Below are 14,375 nucleotides of genomic sequence, written 5' to 3' on the forward strand. Positions count from 1 at the left end.
CAAAAAAGGATGAAGGAAGGGAGCAAAGAGAGTTGGCCGTTGCAGTTTTGCCAAGTGTTCATGGGCAGGACATACATGAGAATTGACCCTGCCTCAGCTGGCTGCACTTGTGTGTATTTTGAGTCATTGGGTAACTAGCATCCAGTGGACATGATATGGACAACAAGCAGCAGTCACTGGTACACCTCAGAGTCAGCATCAAGCACTGACACCATGGGCCACGGTCTGAAACACAGCACTGAGCCTCCCTGTGTCCACCTGGATGTTAATGCTGGGACAGCAAAGGCACTCAGGTCAGAAAGTCTTTCCCCAGGGCGTAGATGGACGGCTGGCACGCCACGCTCTTCACTCTACACAAGGGCATGGCACAGTCCTTGCTCTGACCTTCCCCATTGGCATCCAACAAAGAAGGTGCCCAGAACCTGCTTCTGTCCTGGGCACCAAGGAGACCGGCAAGAGCTGGTACTGCATGTCCCACGTCACAGGCCCAGGCAGCTGGGGATGTTGTCCTCGGTGAAGCAGTGTGTGGGCTTTGTGGTGGGTCAGGAAATGCCTGATGCTTGGCAAGAACACTTTGAGATTGCACAGGAGTGTCCTGGCTTGCCAGCCCATTGCGAGGACCAGGTGAGGCAGAGTGTGGTAGCCCAGAGCCTCTGGGGGCACCTGTTGGTGAAGACAGACAGACAGACAAACAGACATACAGACAGTGTGCAATGAGAAGATAGACTCTGAAGTGATGAGTGAAGAGAAAGATGGTGAATATTCAACTAGATGATGGGGTTGCCTAGAGTTCCAACACTATAATTACACAAACTTTTCACAGCTACTGGGGCATGTTTTCCTTAGTGAAAATACATCATTAGAACAGCAAGAGTATTTCACCCTATGAAATTCTTCCAGCCATTTCACCCAGCCTCCCCTGTAGCTATGATGTCAGACATGAGCCACCATGCCTGGCTCAAATAGCTTTCCATAGCCATAGCTTCAGCGCATACTTGTATGACATTAATGTACCTAATCGCAGAAGTGCCTGTGCACTTCATTTCTGCCACACTCCTAACCACAGGAGAGGTGATATAAAGTTACTAGTGGACAAACATGTTATAGTAATATGCCCAAGGCCACAGACAGCAAACCTGAGCACAAACCTCTACACAGTTACTGAGACATGGTCTCTCACTGACCTGGAATTCACTAACTTGGCTAGACTGGTTGGCCAGCAATCTCCAGGCATCTGCCTGCCTGCCTCTCCCATCAATGCTGGGATTACAGGTCTGTACCACCACACCTAGCCTTTTAATGTGGGCTTGGGGGATTGAATTCAGGGCCTGTTATGTGTACAGCAAGCATTTCACTCACTGAACCATCTCCCCAGCCCTAGAGATGGGGGTCCTCACAGGTGGTTAAGTTAAATTCAATTGGGCAGGCCCCAGTGTAGTCTGACTGTGGGCCTTAGAAGATCCGGACAAACACACCACATCAGGACACTGGGAAAGGGTGTGAGCAAGCCCAGGTGAAAGGCCTAAGGAAGACCCAGTCCCGCCCATGCCTTTGCCTTGAACTTCCACCTTCAGCACGGTGGGGAAATAGAGTCTAGTGGTTAAGCCACACGGGCTGCAGCTTTGCTACATACCAACTACCAATCACACAGAGGTGACAAGAACCTCAGTCCCAACACAACCACAGCATATGTCCAAGGAGTGTCTCAGGGAGGACTGCAGAATAGCTTTTGGTTAGCACTAGGATTAGAAGGTTAGGATCAGATTTTGGAGTTCAGGTTTAGTGGCTGGGATTAGAATTAGGATTAGTGTTTAAAGTTAGAGGTTGGTGTTTAGGATGAGTGTTGAAGGTTACGCTCAAGTGTTTGGGGTTAGGGTTAAATGTTTAAAGTTTATGGTCAAGTGTTTAAGGTTAGGGTTAAATATTTAGGGTTAGAGTTAAGTGTTTAGTACTAAGGTGACTGGTTTAGTACTAGGGTTAGGTGGCTGTGGCTCAGCACTCTTCTACTGTCTACTTCCTGGGATTTGGATTTATGACCCATCTCTGTCCCCAGAGTTTGATGTGTCATTCATCACATGATTTGTACTTACATGCTCTTATAATCTGAAGTTGCTAGATCCCAATCAAGTCTCTTCTCAGAATCTAAATCCTAGTGATATCAAAATTATAACAATGAAGGATAACACTCAAGATCCATTTTAACAATATTAAGTTATTAATTGAAATCATTAGAAAAAGGAAACCCTGTCCAATCTATACCCCTTTACTCCCAGTAATGCCATCTGAACTGTCACCCGAATGCTACCACCTACTTTGAGGCTGGAAAGGAGTTTCTTTGGATCCCATCCATGCATGATGGCATTCTTTGCCTCCTATAGGGGCACCGGCTGACAGGTTTTCCCCTGTCTGCTCCAAGAGGGCAGGCGACATGCTTCTCAACACATCATAGTCATTTTTAAGTATTGGTCCAGGGATGAGTTCACAGCTACTTTCTGGGGTGGCAGAAGAGGGGTCTGGAGTGAGCATCATGGGACCACAAGAGTTCTGTGTCCTCCCCAAAGATGGCTCCTTCTCATTAGCAGGCAGCAAACATGTCATGGAGAGAGAAGACTTCGAGAAAATGCTCGTGGCACTTGGCGGCAGGGGAGAGGGGTCATCACTAGGTGCCCTGACTGCAGGTGGCTGTCTCAGAAGTGGACTGGTACTTGCTTGGCACCTGGAGACCCAATGAAGAGTGTCCTCTCGCTTCTTTTCCTCTTTGGGTGATGGTTTTTTGGGGGCCTGGGCTCCATGTAGTTTCTTGACATCCAGTCCCAAAGCCAGCGATGCCAGCAGCACCCCACACTCACACAGCGCAGACTCTGTTTTCTTCCTCAGCATGGGTGCACCCACATTGTTCACTGGGGAGCCTTTAGAGGGTCCCTCCTCATGGCTCTCAGCTTCTCCTGGGTGCTCTCTCTGGCTGTCTTTGCAAAGAGGTAGACCAACATAGGCCTGGCCAGGGAACTTCATTTGCTTTGATTTTCTATGATCTAATACGTCAGGGACAAGTTTCAGCTCTTCACAAGGTCCTAAAACAAAGGTACAAATGTCAACATTGCAGAACTATTACATAGCAAACGCTGCCATTTAAACTGTATACAAACATTCTAAAATCCATGAAACCTCAAAATATAAACAGAAGCATCAAGACATAAATGCATACCACCACCACCACCATCTAAACCAAAGCATGCAGAGGTCTTTCAGTGGGAGAAACTCTAGTGAGAAGAATCCAGAGCCCTGGGATGCAGGCACCCACAGGCTGTATGGAAATCACTGATGCTTTCTGTCCTCCAGGAAAGTGTTTCTCAACAGTATTGATAACAGAAATTAGTGAGGAGACAGAAGCATCAAGATACGCACACACACACTCATTCACACACACACACACACACACACACACACACGCGCGCGCACACACACCACAGCTGCACAAAATGTGCACATTTCATTGTTTCACCAAAGTGCACAGCCCTTGTCCACTGCTCACTTTGCACATCAGACTGCTACACAGCACTTGAAGGGTTCCCAAGCATAGCACTCAAACCAGTGGCAACTAGCGGACAGTAGATACCCGAGTTCTTTCTCAACATGGCACAAGATTGAAAGCCAGAAGGCTGGATTGTGACAGACCTTTCCAAAGCTGGGGCTAGTGTAGTGGAGGTTCGAGGGAGTGAAACTCCAAAGAGGTTGAAGCGCCACAGAGGTCACCAAGAGCACTGGCTAAGGAGAAGGGTGATGTGCTCACGTATGCAGGAGGCAACATGTGATGATGGGCTCCAAGGTAAGACACAACAGAGCTGCCTTGTTTCCAGGTGTTTCCCGACACCTAAGCCCACCCTCATCAAGACATTCTCTTCAAGACAGCCAGCGGGACACTGGCTTCTCTCTGCACAAGCCCGCATTTCCCACGAGCACCTCTACTCACGCAACCCCTCTTCCTCTGCTGACTTCTCCTTCTAGCGCTGTTCACCAAACCCCTTGCTTATTAACAGGGCCCTTCAAGAGGAGGTGAGCACAGCACTCAGCATACACTCAAGGCACACACCTCTAGTTTTGCTGAAGCAGTTTGATTTTCTCACAATATGAAAATGTTGTCATAAATAAGTGGGTATAAAAGACCAGCTCTCTTTACTACCATCCTTGAATGTTTTCAATGGTTTTACCTCTTGAACTCAATCTACAGTGAATATAGCCCCAGCTCATCCTTAATCAAGCCAACTCCCATGCTGAACTCACCTGGTCTATATGGTTAAGTGGGATATTGGTTTTCCTGATAAGATACAGAGCTAGGAGCTCCACCTCCCCAAACATGTGGAGCCCATTTCCTTAGTGCCATGAAGTCTAGATGCAAAATAACCTCTGGACCTAAGTAAAGCTCTAAAGGACCTGCTGCCACCCCTTCAATGACCTTAAGGGTCACCCAGAGATAAGAACACTCCCAGCTTCCTGAGACATGATTACCTGGTTGGTCCACAAACAATGAAGTCAAAGGCATGGTTTTCTGACTTCTTATTAAAAGAGATGACCAAGGGCTGTTGCCATCCGAGAGAGGCCTGACCCTATGAGAGAAAGACATTTGTGTTCACATAATGGAACTGCAGAACACTCAAATACAATATCGTTTAGTAATACCTTTTTGGTGTGTGTGCGTGTGTGTGTGTGTGTGTGTGTGTGTGTGTGTGTGTGTGTGTGTGTGTATTTGCGTCTTTATGGTTGCTTGTGTGTGGTACATGTATGGGTGTTTATGTGTATACTGCTGCACCTGTGTGCACATGCATATGAAGGGCAGAAATTGATATATGTCTTCCTCAATTGCTCTGCATTTTATTATTTTGAGGCAGGATCTCTCACCCATTCTGGCTAGCATAGCAAGCTGGTTTGCCCTAGGATCTGTAGTCTCTTCTTCTTGTGGGTCTAAGATTACAGGCAGCTGCCTTGCCTGCCAGCTTTTTCATGAGTGCCGGAGATGAACTCGGGTCCTTCAGCTTGCCAGATAACACCTTGCCCACAGAGCATCTCAGCCCAGTAGAAATATTTTTAGAGATGCAAAAAGAGTACCTTTGTGCTTTTGAATTTTGAAGGCCTAACAAAGTACAAATATAATCTTCAAAATATATTTTAGATTCATTCATTTCCTTATATGTCTGCATATTTTGTCCAAACATATGCAGGCAAACCACATGTATCTCTTATTTTCATAGCAACCAGAAGAGGGTGATGGATCCCCCGGAACTAGAGTTAGGGGTGGTTGTGAGCCATCAAGTTGTTGCTGGGAATCAGACTCAGGTCTTCTTTGATCAATCTCCCTAGCCCTGCCCCTGCCAACCCCCACATACAAATCAGAAAATGATGCATAAAATGTGAGATTATTTACTGAACTAATAATCGTTGCATAAGTCAGTTCATTACACCGCAGAGCACTAAGTTATCCAGATGTCTCTGCATCAATCTAATGGCTTCTCAAGAAGCGGGTATAGTAGCATTGCCAGCACAACAGTGCTACAACCCCAGTGCGAGCCATGCACCCCCTCCACACACACACACACACACACACACACACACACACACACACACACACACACGTACCGCTCTCGGCCCTCTGGTCTTTCTTTCACTTGAATGGAGCTTGGTCCCCACGTACAACCTTTTTTCTTGAAATTCCTTTTCACATCTTCGAAGTCTTCTTGCCGGAAGACCACATTCCGTCCCCAGGTTTTATTGCTGTCCTCTGAAGTCACTAATGGAGAACCACTGTTACATATTGATTTTACTAAAAAGTCCAAGAATCTAGCCAGGTGCCTGGCAGAACAGTGAGAACAACTCATTCACCCACCTTGGAAAACTGCTTTTTCTATTCATATTTCTTTTTTAAGTTGCAAGAAGACTAGAAAAGGAAATGACCTGAAAATTTAGAGATGGGGGAATCCCCAGAAGGTCACCAGCCATCTAGTTTAGGAGCCTGTCTCAAAGGTGGCAACAGGTATGCACCCACATCCACGGCTGACCTCCAGCCTCCACACACTTTCCATGGCACATGCGTGCAGGCCCTAGAATACACGTGTGGACACATATTGTATACATACACAGAGGGTTTTTTTTTTTTTTTTTTTGCATTACAAATCATACGTTCCTATTTAAAACTATGTGACTAGCATTGGGCATGGTGGTGCATGCCTCTAATTCCAGCACACAGGAGGCAGAGGCAGAGGCAGATGGATCCCTGAGAGTTGAAGGCCAGCTTGGTCTACAATAAATGTAAAATAAAAGTTTTTAGCCACGTGTGTACATGGAGGGAAAGTCCATGGAGACAGACATTTGCTTTCTAGAAACAGGACTTTTATAAACAGGAAAATGGTCTTCTTTACATTGTCTGAAGTGCTTGAGGCATGCTCAAGTTCCTTAATCTGTTGCTTTTCTGAGTCCCCACATCTCTAAGCAAGTGTTCGATCACTGAGCAACATCCCCAGCCCTTCAGCAGAGGACAAGGATGCTATCTGATGTGACACTGTTTGAGATGGCCTGGACTCCTGGCTCTAGGTCTCCACTGCATTGACACACTGTTACATTTATAGTCAAAGAGCATGAAAAAGTGGCCTAATAGTTAAGACCAACTCCTTTATGACTTTTACTTTGTTTCATTTCTCCTTTCCTCCAGACAGGGGCTCCTTAGATCAGGCTGGCCTTGAACTCATTAGATACCTGAGGCTTCCTTGATTTTCCTCCTTCCACATCTCTCCCCGCCAAGTGCTGGGATTATAGGAATGCACACCCACACTAGGAGTGCACCCCTACACTAGGCCCCAAGGTCAACATTTATTTCCAAATCTCCACTCCACTCACGCCCACTGTAAGAGCGTGCCCACTCAGTGTGACCACATGGCAGGGATAACACTAAAGAAGAGAGAGGCCACTGCTCTGCTGGCAAACACTCACACTGAATAGCTCGCAGGCGGGGGAGCATCAAGGGGCTGCTGGGAGGGCTGCAGAGCCTGCTGTCCGAGCTCCGGCGCTTGTCCAGGGTTGGGGAGGCCTGCACTGTGATCTTGTGCTGGAAATCTGGGAAAGAAAGAACCGACTTTTCAGAGATCTGCACCGTTTTCCTGTCTTCTGCACAATCATTAACAACAATGTCATCAGATACCGACTTTTTCAGGCACATTGAAACTTCTGAGCCCGTTTCTCAGTGTCTCAGTGTGGCCCTGTGTCACTTCTCAAAGATTCAAGTCAACGCTTTATTCTGCTAGGCACAAGGAGGCATGTGTTCATTTTTCTCTGTTCTTGACTATGGGTATGGCTGGCTGGTTCCAGTTCTGGCCTTGAGTTCCCTGCAATGACGGATAGCCAACAGCTAATGTGAGTCTCAATGGTACCTCTGTCAGGACATCTTACTACAGAAACTTCATGTGCTGTGGATTTGTTTCTGTTGATGCTGCAGGCCCAAAGAACAGGGCTAGAAAATTGTAGAATAAGTATCTAAGTCAAATTGGCCTAATCTAGAACCCAGGGTGTGAGTGTCTCTTCCACAAGACACACGATTATACCATGACAGGGTAGGTTCTTTGTAGTGGTTTGAATGACAAATGTCCACAAAGCCCTAGGCATTTGAATACCTGGCTCTCAGTTGGTAGGGCTATTCAGTAGGTTTGGGGAGCATGGCCTTGCCAGAGGAAGTATGTCACTGGCGGTGGGCTTTGAAAGTAAAAACTCACATCTGCCCTCCTGTGTGTCCACTCTGTCACTCTTACACACACACAAACAGCTGCCTTCATGTGTGCCCACTCTCCTACTCTTACATACATACATACATACACACACAGAGAGAGACTGCTGCCCTCCTGTGTGCCCACTCTCCTACTCTCTCTCTCTCTCTCACACACACACACACACACACACACACAGAGCTGCCCCCCCATGCATCTATTCTCTCACATACACAAATAGCTGGTACCTCTGGTTCCCTCTGGCTTAGGTGCAATTTAAAATTCCCTGCTTCAAAGATGTACCAATCCCTGAAGCCTGCAACCTCTTTGACTTTATATATGTTCAAAATAAAACTTAAAAGGAACACAAGACAGAGGGGTTTCAACCCATCACAGAGTCAAAGCCTGCCTCTGCTCCTACCAAGCTTTCTCCCACAAACCCTGAAGAAAATACTAACAGTACTAAGTATTTTCATCAAGTACAGTGTGGGAATTGACAGATAGTGCAAACATGGAAGAAATTTGGTATGTTAACCCACAGAAGAACGAGATACATCCCTCAGTGAGTCTTTCTAAATCTCAGGCCATTTCAACAGCACTAGATTCAATAATTCAAAGAACTTTCTGCCAGTTGAGAACGCCAGGAGCAAAAACCTCTCTTGGGGAAACAGGACAGAAGTTATTGTTATTGCTTCATCACTATAGATGTCCTGTTCTGGGTATTGCACAAGTGAGAATGTGTATATGCATGGGGTTCTGTGCATACACACACAAACACTCAGTAAGAACAAAGCCATCAAATGCCAGTCCATGCCAGTCCTGTGCCAGAATTACAACATTTGGCGCCATCTTATGGTCAGAAGGAGCTGTGCATGCTAAATCCTTCCTCTGTGATTTGAAGTCTTTACAGCCATAGATGCTTAGATTTTTGAAGGAACTCTTATGTCAGATGCCAGAAAACAAATAAATATGTAGCTAAAATGTCCTCTTTATTTTCAGAAAGGAAATTCCAAATACTACAATCCAGGAATTTCTGAGAATCTGGTAAAAAAAAAAAGTCACATATTAATTCTGCCTTTTAAGTTAACACAGCTGAACAATGACTACCCATAGGAATGAGGAGTGTTGTTCGATCTCTCTGTCATTGAAAAGTGGGGGTCATCTGGGAAGGGAAGACTTCATACTTTCTCCTAACGTTAGACCATTGCCACCCTAGTGCTGTTAGCCATTTCCCTGGCCCCAGATTTAGGAAATCATGAGTATTGACTACAACAGTATACCCAGGACACAGCATTTGTGACAAAAGACAAATTGACAAAAAAAAGGACCTATGAATTCTGATTTCCAGTTTCCTTCTCTTTATTCAGTCTAGATCCCCAGCAACATGAGAGTCATTCATAATTAGGGCATGTCTTCCCAGTTAATATAAAAATTTTCTTTGCAGACTTGCCCAGCGGTTTGTCTCTTGGATGAGTGTAGATGCTGTCACATTGACAGTTGCTACTAGCCACCACCCTGTCTGCCCATCGCTAGCACTCTATGATGACAGCCAAAAATTCAGGTGCAATGATAGCATCCAACTTCTATTTCAGATGTCAGCTGGACCTCCATCCATGTGTCAGGACCATGGTTGTCAAGCATCCGCACATTCACTCATTGATTAATAAAATAATTCATTCGCATTTTCAAATTTTAACTTCCTAAAGCTTCCCAGATCTGGCAGCACAAACCTGAAGGCAGGCTGATGCGGTGGCCATCTTTGACCCTCAGCCGGCCTCTCCTGAACCTTCCCTTTCTCCTCTTCACATGTGGCGCCTCTTGGCTCAGCTGGAAGATGAGGACATTCAGTTCCCGCTCCAGCACGTCAATCTCGCGCTCTGCCAGCTGCTGCTCCCGGCGTCTGAGCAGCAGTTCCTGAGATTTCTGTTGCAGGGCAGCTCGACTCAGCTCCTCCTCCCGGGACCGCAGCTCCTGCAAAGTCAGGTCCCAAAGGAGATGAACATGGGCTTCCTGTCGTGCTCCCAAGGCCCTTCATGGCAAGCTCACTGCACTCAAGATGACCTGAGCTGCTGGTTACCTAGGCTATTAGTAACCTAGGGGAAACCAATCCCCAAAGCTGGTTAGTTCCTGATAGAGAAAGGCATTGCTCACTTTCACACCTGAGGCTGTCCTCACTGTATCTTCACCTCTAGCCTTTATGAGCGCCTAACAGCTTTTCTCAACCTATGGATCGCAACCCCCACAGGGTTTGTACATCAGCTATCCTGTATATGTGACATTTACATTATGATTCATAACAAAATTACAGCTATGAAGTAACAAGAAGATAATTTTATGGTTAGGGGTCATCACAACATGAGGAACCGTATTAAAGGGTAGCAGTGTTAAGGATGTTGAGAACCACTGATCTAACAAATAAATCATACATCAACACCCATCAGCAAAGAACAGCTAGGAATGACATTATTTATTTATTTATTTATTTATCTATTTGACAGTATCTATCTATCTATCTATCTATTTATTTGAGACCCAGTCTATGTAGTGCAGGCTGGCCTCAAGCTCACCAAGTTGCCACAGCTGACCTGGAACTTCTAATCCTGAGTGCTGTGAATACAAGCACATACTACCAGGCTACCCCAGGCTTCATGAATGTCAGGGAAGCCTTCTACCAACTAAGCTACATCCCTGGGCCCATGAATGACCCCTTTCAAAATACAACCTACAGTAACAACTCAACAACTTAAAGCAGTGGATCTCAGCCTTCCTAATGCTGCCACCCTTTAATACATACCCTCATGGTATAGTGACCCCAGCCACAAAACTAATTCATTGATACTTCATAACTATAATTTTACTACTGTTATGAATTGTAACATAAATATCTGTTTCCTGATGACCTTAGTAGACCCCTATGGAAGGGCTTTCAACCCCCAAGGGGTCGTGACCCACAGACTGAGAACCCCTGAGTTAAAGGCTAATCCTCATAGTTACATGCTATATATGACTATAACTCATAACCCGCTATGGGAAAACTGAGACTCCTGCAAAGTTTCAAACCCTCTCCCTATTTCTCTAACGTGTTCTCTTCTCTATGGAGAGAAACATCTTGGGTAGCTGTGTCTAGCAGCTCTTGTTGTTACAACATCCAGCAGATATCAGCACATGTCAGATATCAGCAGATCCTTGCACCAAGCTCCAGTAGGAACTACAGAGGGTGCTTGGGTAGGGCTGTGACATTCTAGAGCCTTGAGATAGGGGTAGACACTCCTCCTGGCTTTATGTGACAGACAAGAGTTTAAACAGCCAACTCCTCAAAAGGGCTCATTCAACCAAGACATACTGTGAGGAGCCACAGACAGCCAGAGACGGCACAGTTCACATCTATAAGCTTTGAACTTTTTCAAGATGGACCCTGGAGTCATCTACAGACATCGGAAAGAAAAGAGGAACACAGTAAACCACTGTCCTGCCAACAGGGCAAAATGAAGGTGAGACCGAGACTGAGAATCCCCATGACAGAGAAACGTATCCTTCTAAGCAAGAGTCCTCAGGCTGTGGCATCTCCTCCAATGGGACTGGAACTCAGTTCTGAGTACTCTGATCTTGGTTTGCTTATCTAAATAATTCACAGGTACTCAGCTACAGAGGAGACTCGCCCGGACTCACAGGCCTCTCAGCTGCTCTCCCTACCATGTGCTGCTGGCTCTGATGTACTGACGGGTCAATATCTCCTCACTGGCATGTGCCAGGTATAGACTGCTGTTTATCACTGAAGAAGAAAAAGAATTGCAGTGGAATTTTGAAAAAATCTGTGATTTTTTTTTTTAAAGGTAGGGTCTTATGTAACCCTGTCTGGTCTCAAACTTCTGATTCTTCTGCCTCTGCTTCCTGAGTGCAGGGGTCACAGATGAGGGTGACCCACCCAGCTGTGAAAGAGTTCTGAGGTGAACCCACACTGGAGATTGACGGCAGAGTACCTGAGGAGAGAGGGTGGTTTTGAACTCATGACAAGCATCCGCCCTTCTCCGGGAGTTCCTGGTTTTCAATGGCACTGGGGTTGGCCTCACTGGCTACTGTTGACTGGAGTCACAATCCCTCATGCATCTTTGCATTACAAACTGAGTAAGTGAACACTTTCATTTTTAATTCCCTATCCAAAGTGTTCAGCCCCTACAACAACAACTTGAACAACAAAAAGACTTTGTAAGGGGTTAGGGGAGATGGGGGACATAATTGGTAGGAAAGTAGTCAAACTAGAAAGGCTGAGCTGGGGTCATGGCTCAGCTGGTAAAATGCTTGCCACGCAAGCACGAGGACCCGTGTTCAATCCCGAGAACCCACATACAGAAGCCAGGCCTGGGAGCACACACTTAATTACAAACAGGAAGGTCCTGGTGCTTCTAGCGGGTCAATCTGGCTGAATTGAGGAGTTCCAGGTTCCAGAGAGAGACCTTGCCACAGGAAAGCAAGGTAGAAAAGGACTGAGGAAGTAACTGAGGTTGATCTCTGACCTACACACACACACACACACACACACACACACACACGTACGCACGCACGCACGTGCGCACACACACACGCACAACAATAATAATAAAGCAGGAGGAAGACCTCTGGAGTATTGGAGCACATGTGAACACCCTGAAATCACAAGGTACAAATGCCTTTCTTTTGTCTGTGTGGCTACTAGCAGGAGCCTTTGCCTGAAGGCTCAGCAGGGACTTTCTGGTAATGGCAAAACCATTTCCCTGCAAGAAAGGTTAATGGTTAATGAACAGGCTCTCTGAGGGCCTGTTGTGCCAGGTGCACACAGGAGACCCACAGGCAGACGGCGATAAGAAGCCTGAGCATGAGGAGGATTCACCATCTACAGAGAACTGTGGATGAGAGCCAAGGGCTGAGCGTGAGGCCTCCTCCCTCAGTCAGTGAGCGGGAAAGGGAGATAGGGCACGTACGCAGGCTTTCCACCCCTCAGAGCACAAAGAGACACACTATCGCATATTCTCTAATCACAGATCACAAGGCCATAGGGGCTGCTTGGAGGAGCAATGAGTAATACTCAAATAAAAAGACAAACCAGACATCAATGGAAAAAATCCAAAAGAATAATAAGAAAATGGCTGCCAGTGGGTGGCATGCCTGTAATCCCAGCACTTGGGAAGCTTAGCAGGAGGATTGCAGTGTGTTCACAACCAGTCTAACTACCCAGTGAGTGTGAGTTCACAACCAGCCTAAATTACACAGTGAGTGTGAGTTCATGATCAGCCTAACTACCCAGTGAGTGTGAGTTCACGACCAGCCTAAGCTACACAGTGAGTATCAGAGTAGCCTAGGATACTAAGCAAGACACTGCCACAAAGACAGAGAGACGAAAACTCTAAGTGATAGTGTCAGCCTGAAGACAGAGAAGGCTGTATCTGTTCTGGAAGCATTGTTTTATTATTTTCCTCTATACCATGAGAATTACTCAGTTCCTGTGCTCACATCCTGCAGGTTTATTAATTAGACAAAAGGGCTGTAAGAACTGTTATGCTGAATAATGTCACTTTCAAACATTAATTGTGTGATTTGAGGCTGTTTTCCCTCAAAAGCACCTGTTATTCCTTCAAATAAAGTTTAGTTGTGGGTTTAAATACCCCATTTCAGAATTCTTGAAAATGAATTGGACAACTGTACCAAAAAAAAATCAAAATTTTCCAACCATTTTAAGTCAACCAAATGTGTAAATGTTTGCAAATTCTACAGAAGACCTTGCTAAAAGGCACCTTAGGGAAGCAGCCTTCATGTCTTCCTCCTCTGGCTGGTTCCCCTAGGCCTGGTCAGGCACAGTGGGAGGCTACAGGGCCCTAGGTCACAAAGCCCCAGTGTCTTGATCCTGTTATTTACATGGTACTTGCTAAGCAGGAGGCAGGAGCTGGGCACCATCCTCACAGTTCACACTCCCTGTTCTGTCTCTCCATGGGGAGTGATGCAAGGACCAAGGTCATGTGGCAGCACCCAGCTGAGCACAGAGGCAGCCAGCCTGTCTGACCCAGTGCTCCAAGCACTCAGCTTAGTACAGACAGGCAATCCTGGTCATTCTGCTCAAGTTCCAGAGAGGAAGGCTGAAGGTCAACCACCAAAGCCCTCTGAGAAGCAAAATGTCCCTGAACTCAGTCTGGGGACCAGTCCTCGGGATGCTCCATGAATCCTACTTAGGAACCCTTCAGACAGTAGGCAGGGTGCTTACTTCTCATCTGTCCCAGAGGCCTATGGGCGGGGGGAGTTCCTCCCTGCTTATAACTTCAAGGTGACAAATAACTTGAAATGCCATGCTTGCTGTGTTATAGATGCACACACTCAAATGTGTATCCTGCATGTATAATGGAAGGATTTAAACTATTAAACGCTTGCATTCATCAAACAACAACAAACCTGGAGTCATGAAAATGTTCATATACCACAAAGATGCTTCTAAAAGACTAAGTACCATCACCATGTCTCAGAGCCATGCCTGAAATCTGCCTTCTGTAGTGACATTTGACACTTTCTGCCACCACCCCCAATCTTCACCAGTTAAAGAAACATGGAGGTCTGGGGAAATAGCTTTGTGTGTAAACTACTTACTGGGCATGACCTGAGTTCAGT

The 14,375-nt window shown here is 46.1% G+C and overlaps 1 protein-coding gene across 1 annotated transcript in view; it reads right to left on the bottom strand.

Annotated features, from left to right (window-relative positions):
- Nucleotides 1-268: 268 nt before the first annotated feature.
- The window catches only part of Map3k21 (mitogen-activated protein kinase kinase kinase 21), a 34,581-nt gene continuing 20,474 nt past the window's right edge, over nt 269-14,375 (bottom strand). Inside the window, exons 5-10 of the mRNA XM_051201606.1 lie at nt 9,476-9,716; nt 6,979-7,101; nt 5,632-5,782; nt 4,507-4,604; nt 2,313-3,071; nt 269-663 (exon numbers count right to left, since the gene is read on the bottom strand). Of these exons, the coding sequence (XP_051057563.1) occupies nt 290-663; nt 2,313-3,071; nt 4,507-4,604; nt 5,632-5,782; nt 6,979-7,101; nt 9,476-9,716 (1,746 nt within the window). The 3' untranslated portion in view covers nt 269-289. The remainder of the gene's footprint in view (nt 664-2,312; nt 3,072-4,506; nt 4,605-5,631; nt 5,783-6,978; nt 7,102-9,475; nt 9,717-14,375) is intronic.

Source organism: Phodopus roborovskii, unplaced genomic scaffold (assembly GCF_943737965.1).
Source record: "Phodopus roborovskii unplaced genomic scaffold, PHOROB, whole genome shotgun sequence".
Lineage (NCBI taxonomy): Eukaryota > Metazoa > Chordata > Mammalia > Rodentia > Cricetidae > Phodopus > Phodopus roborovskii.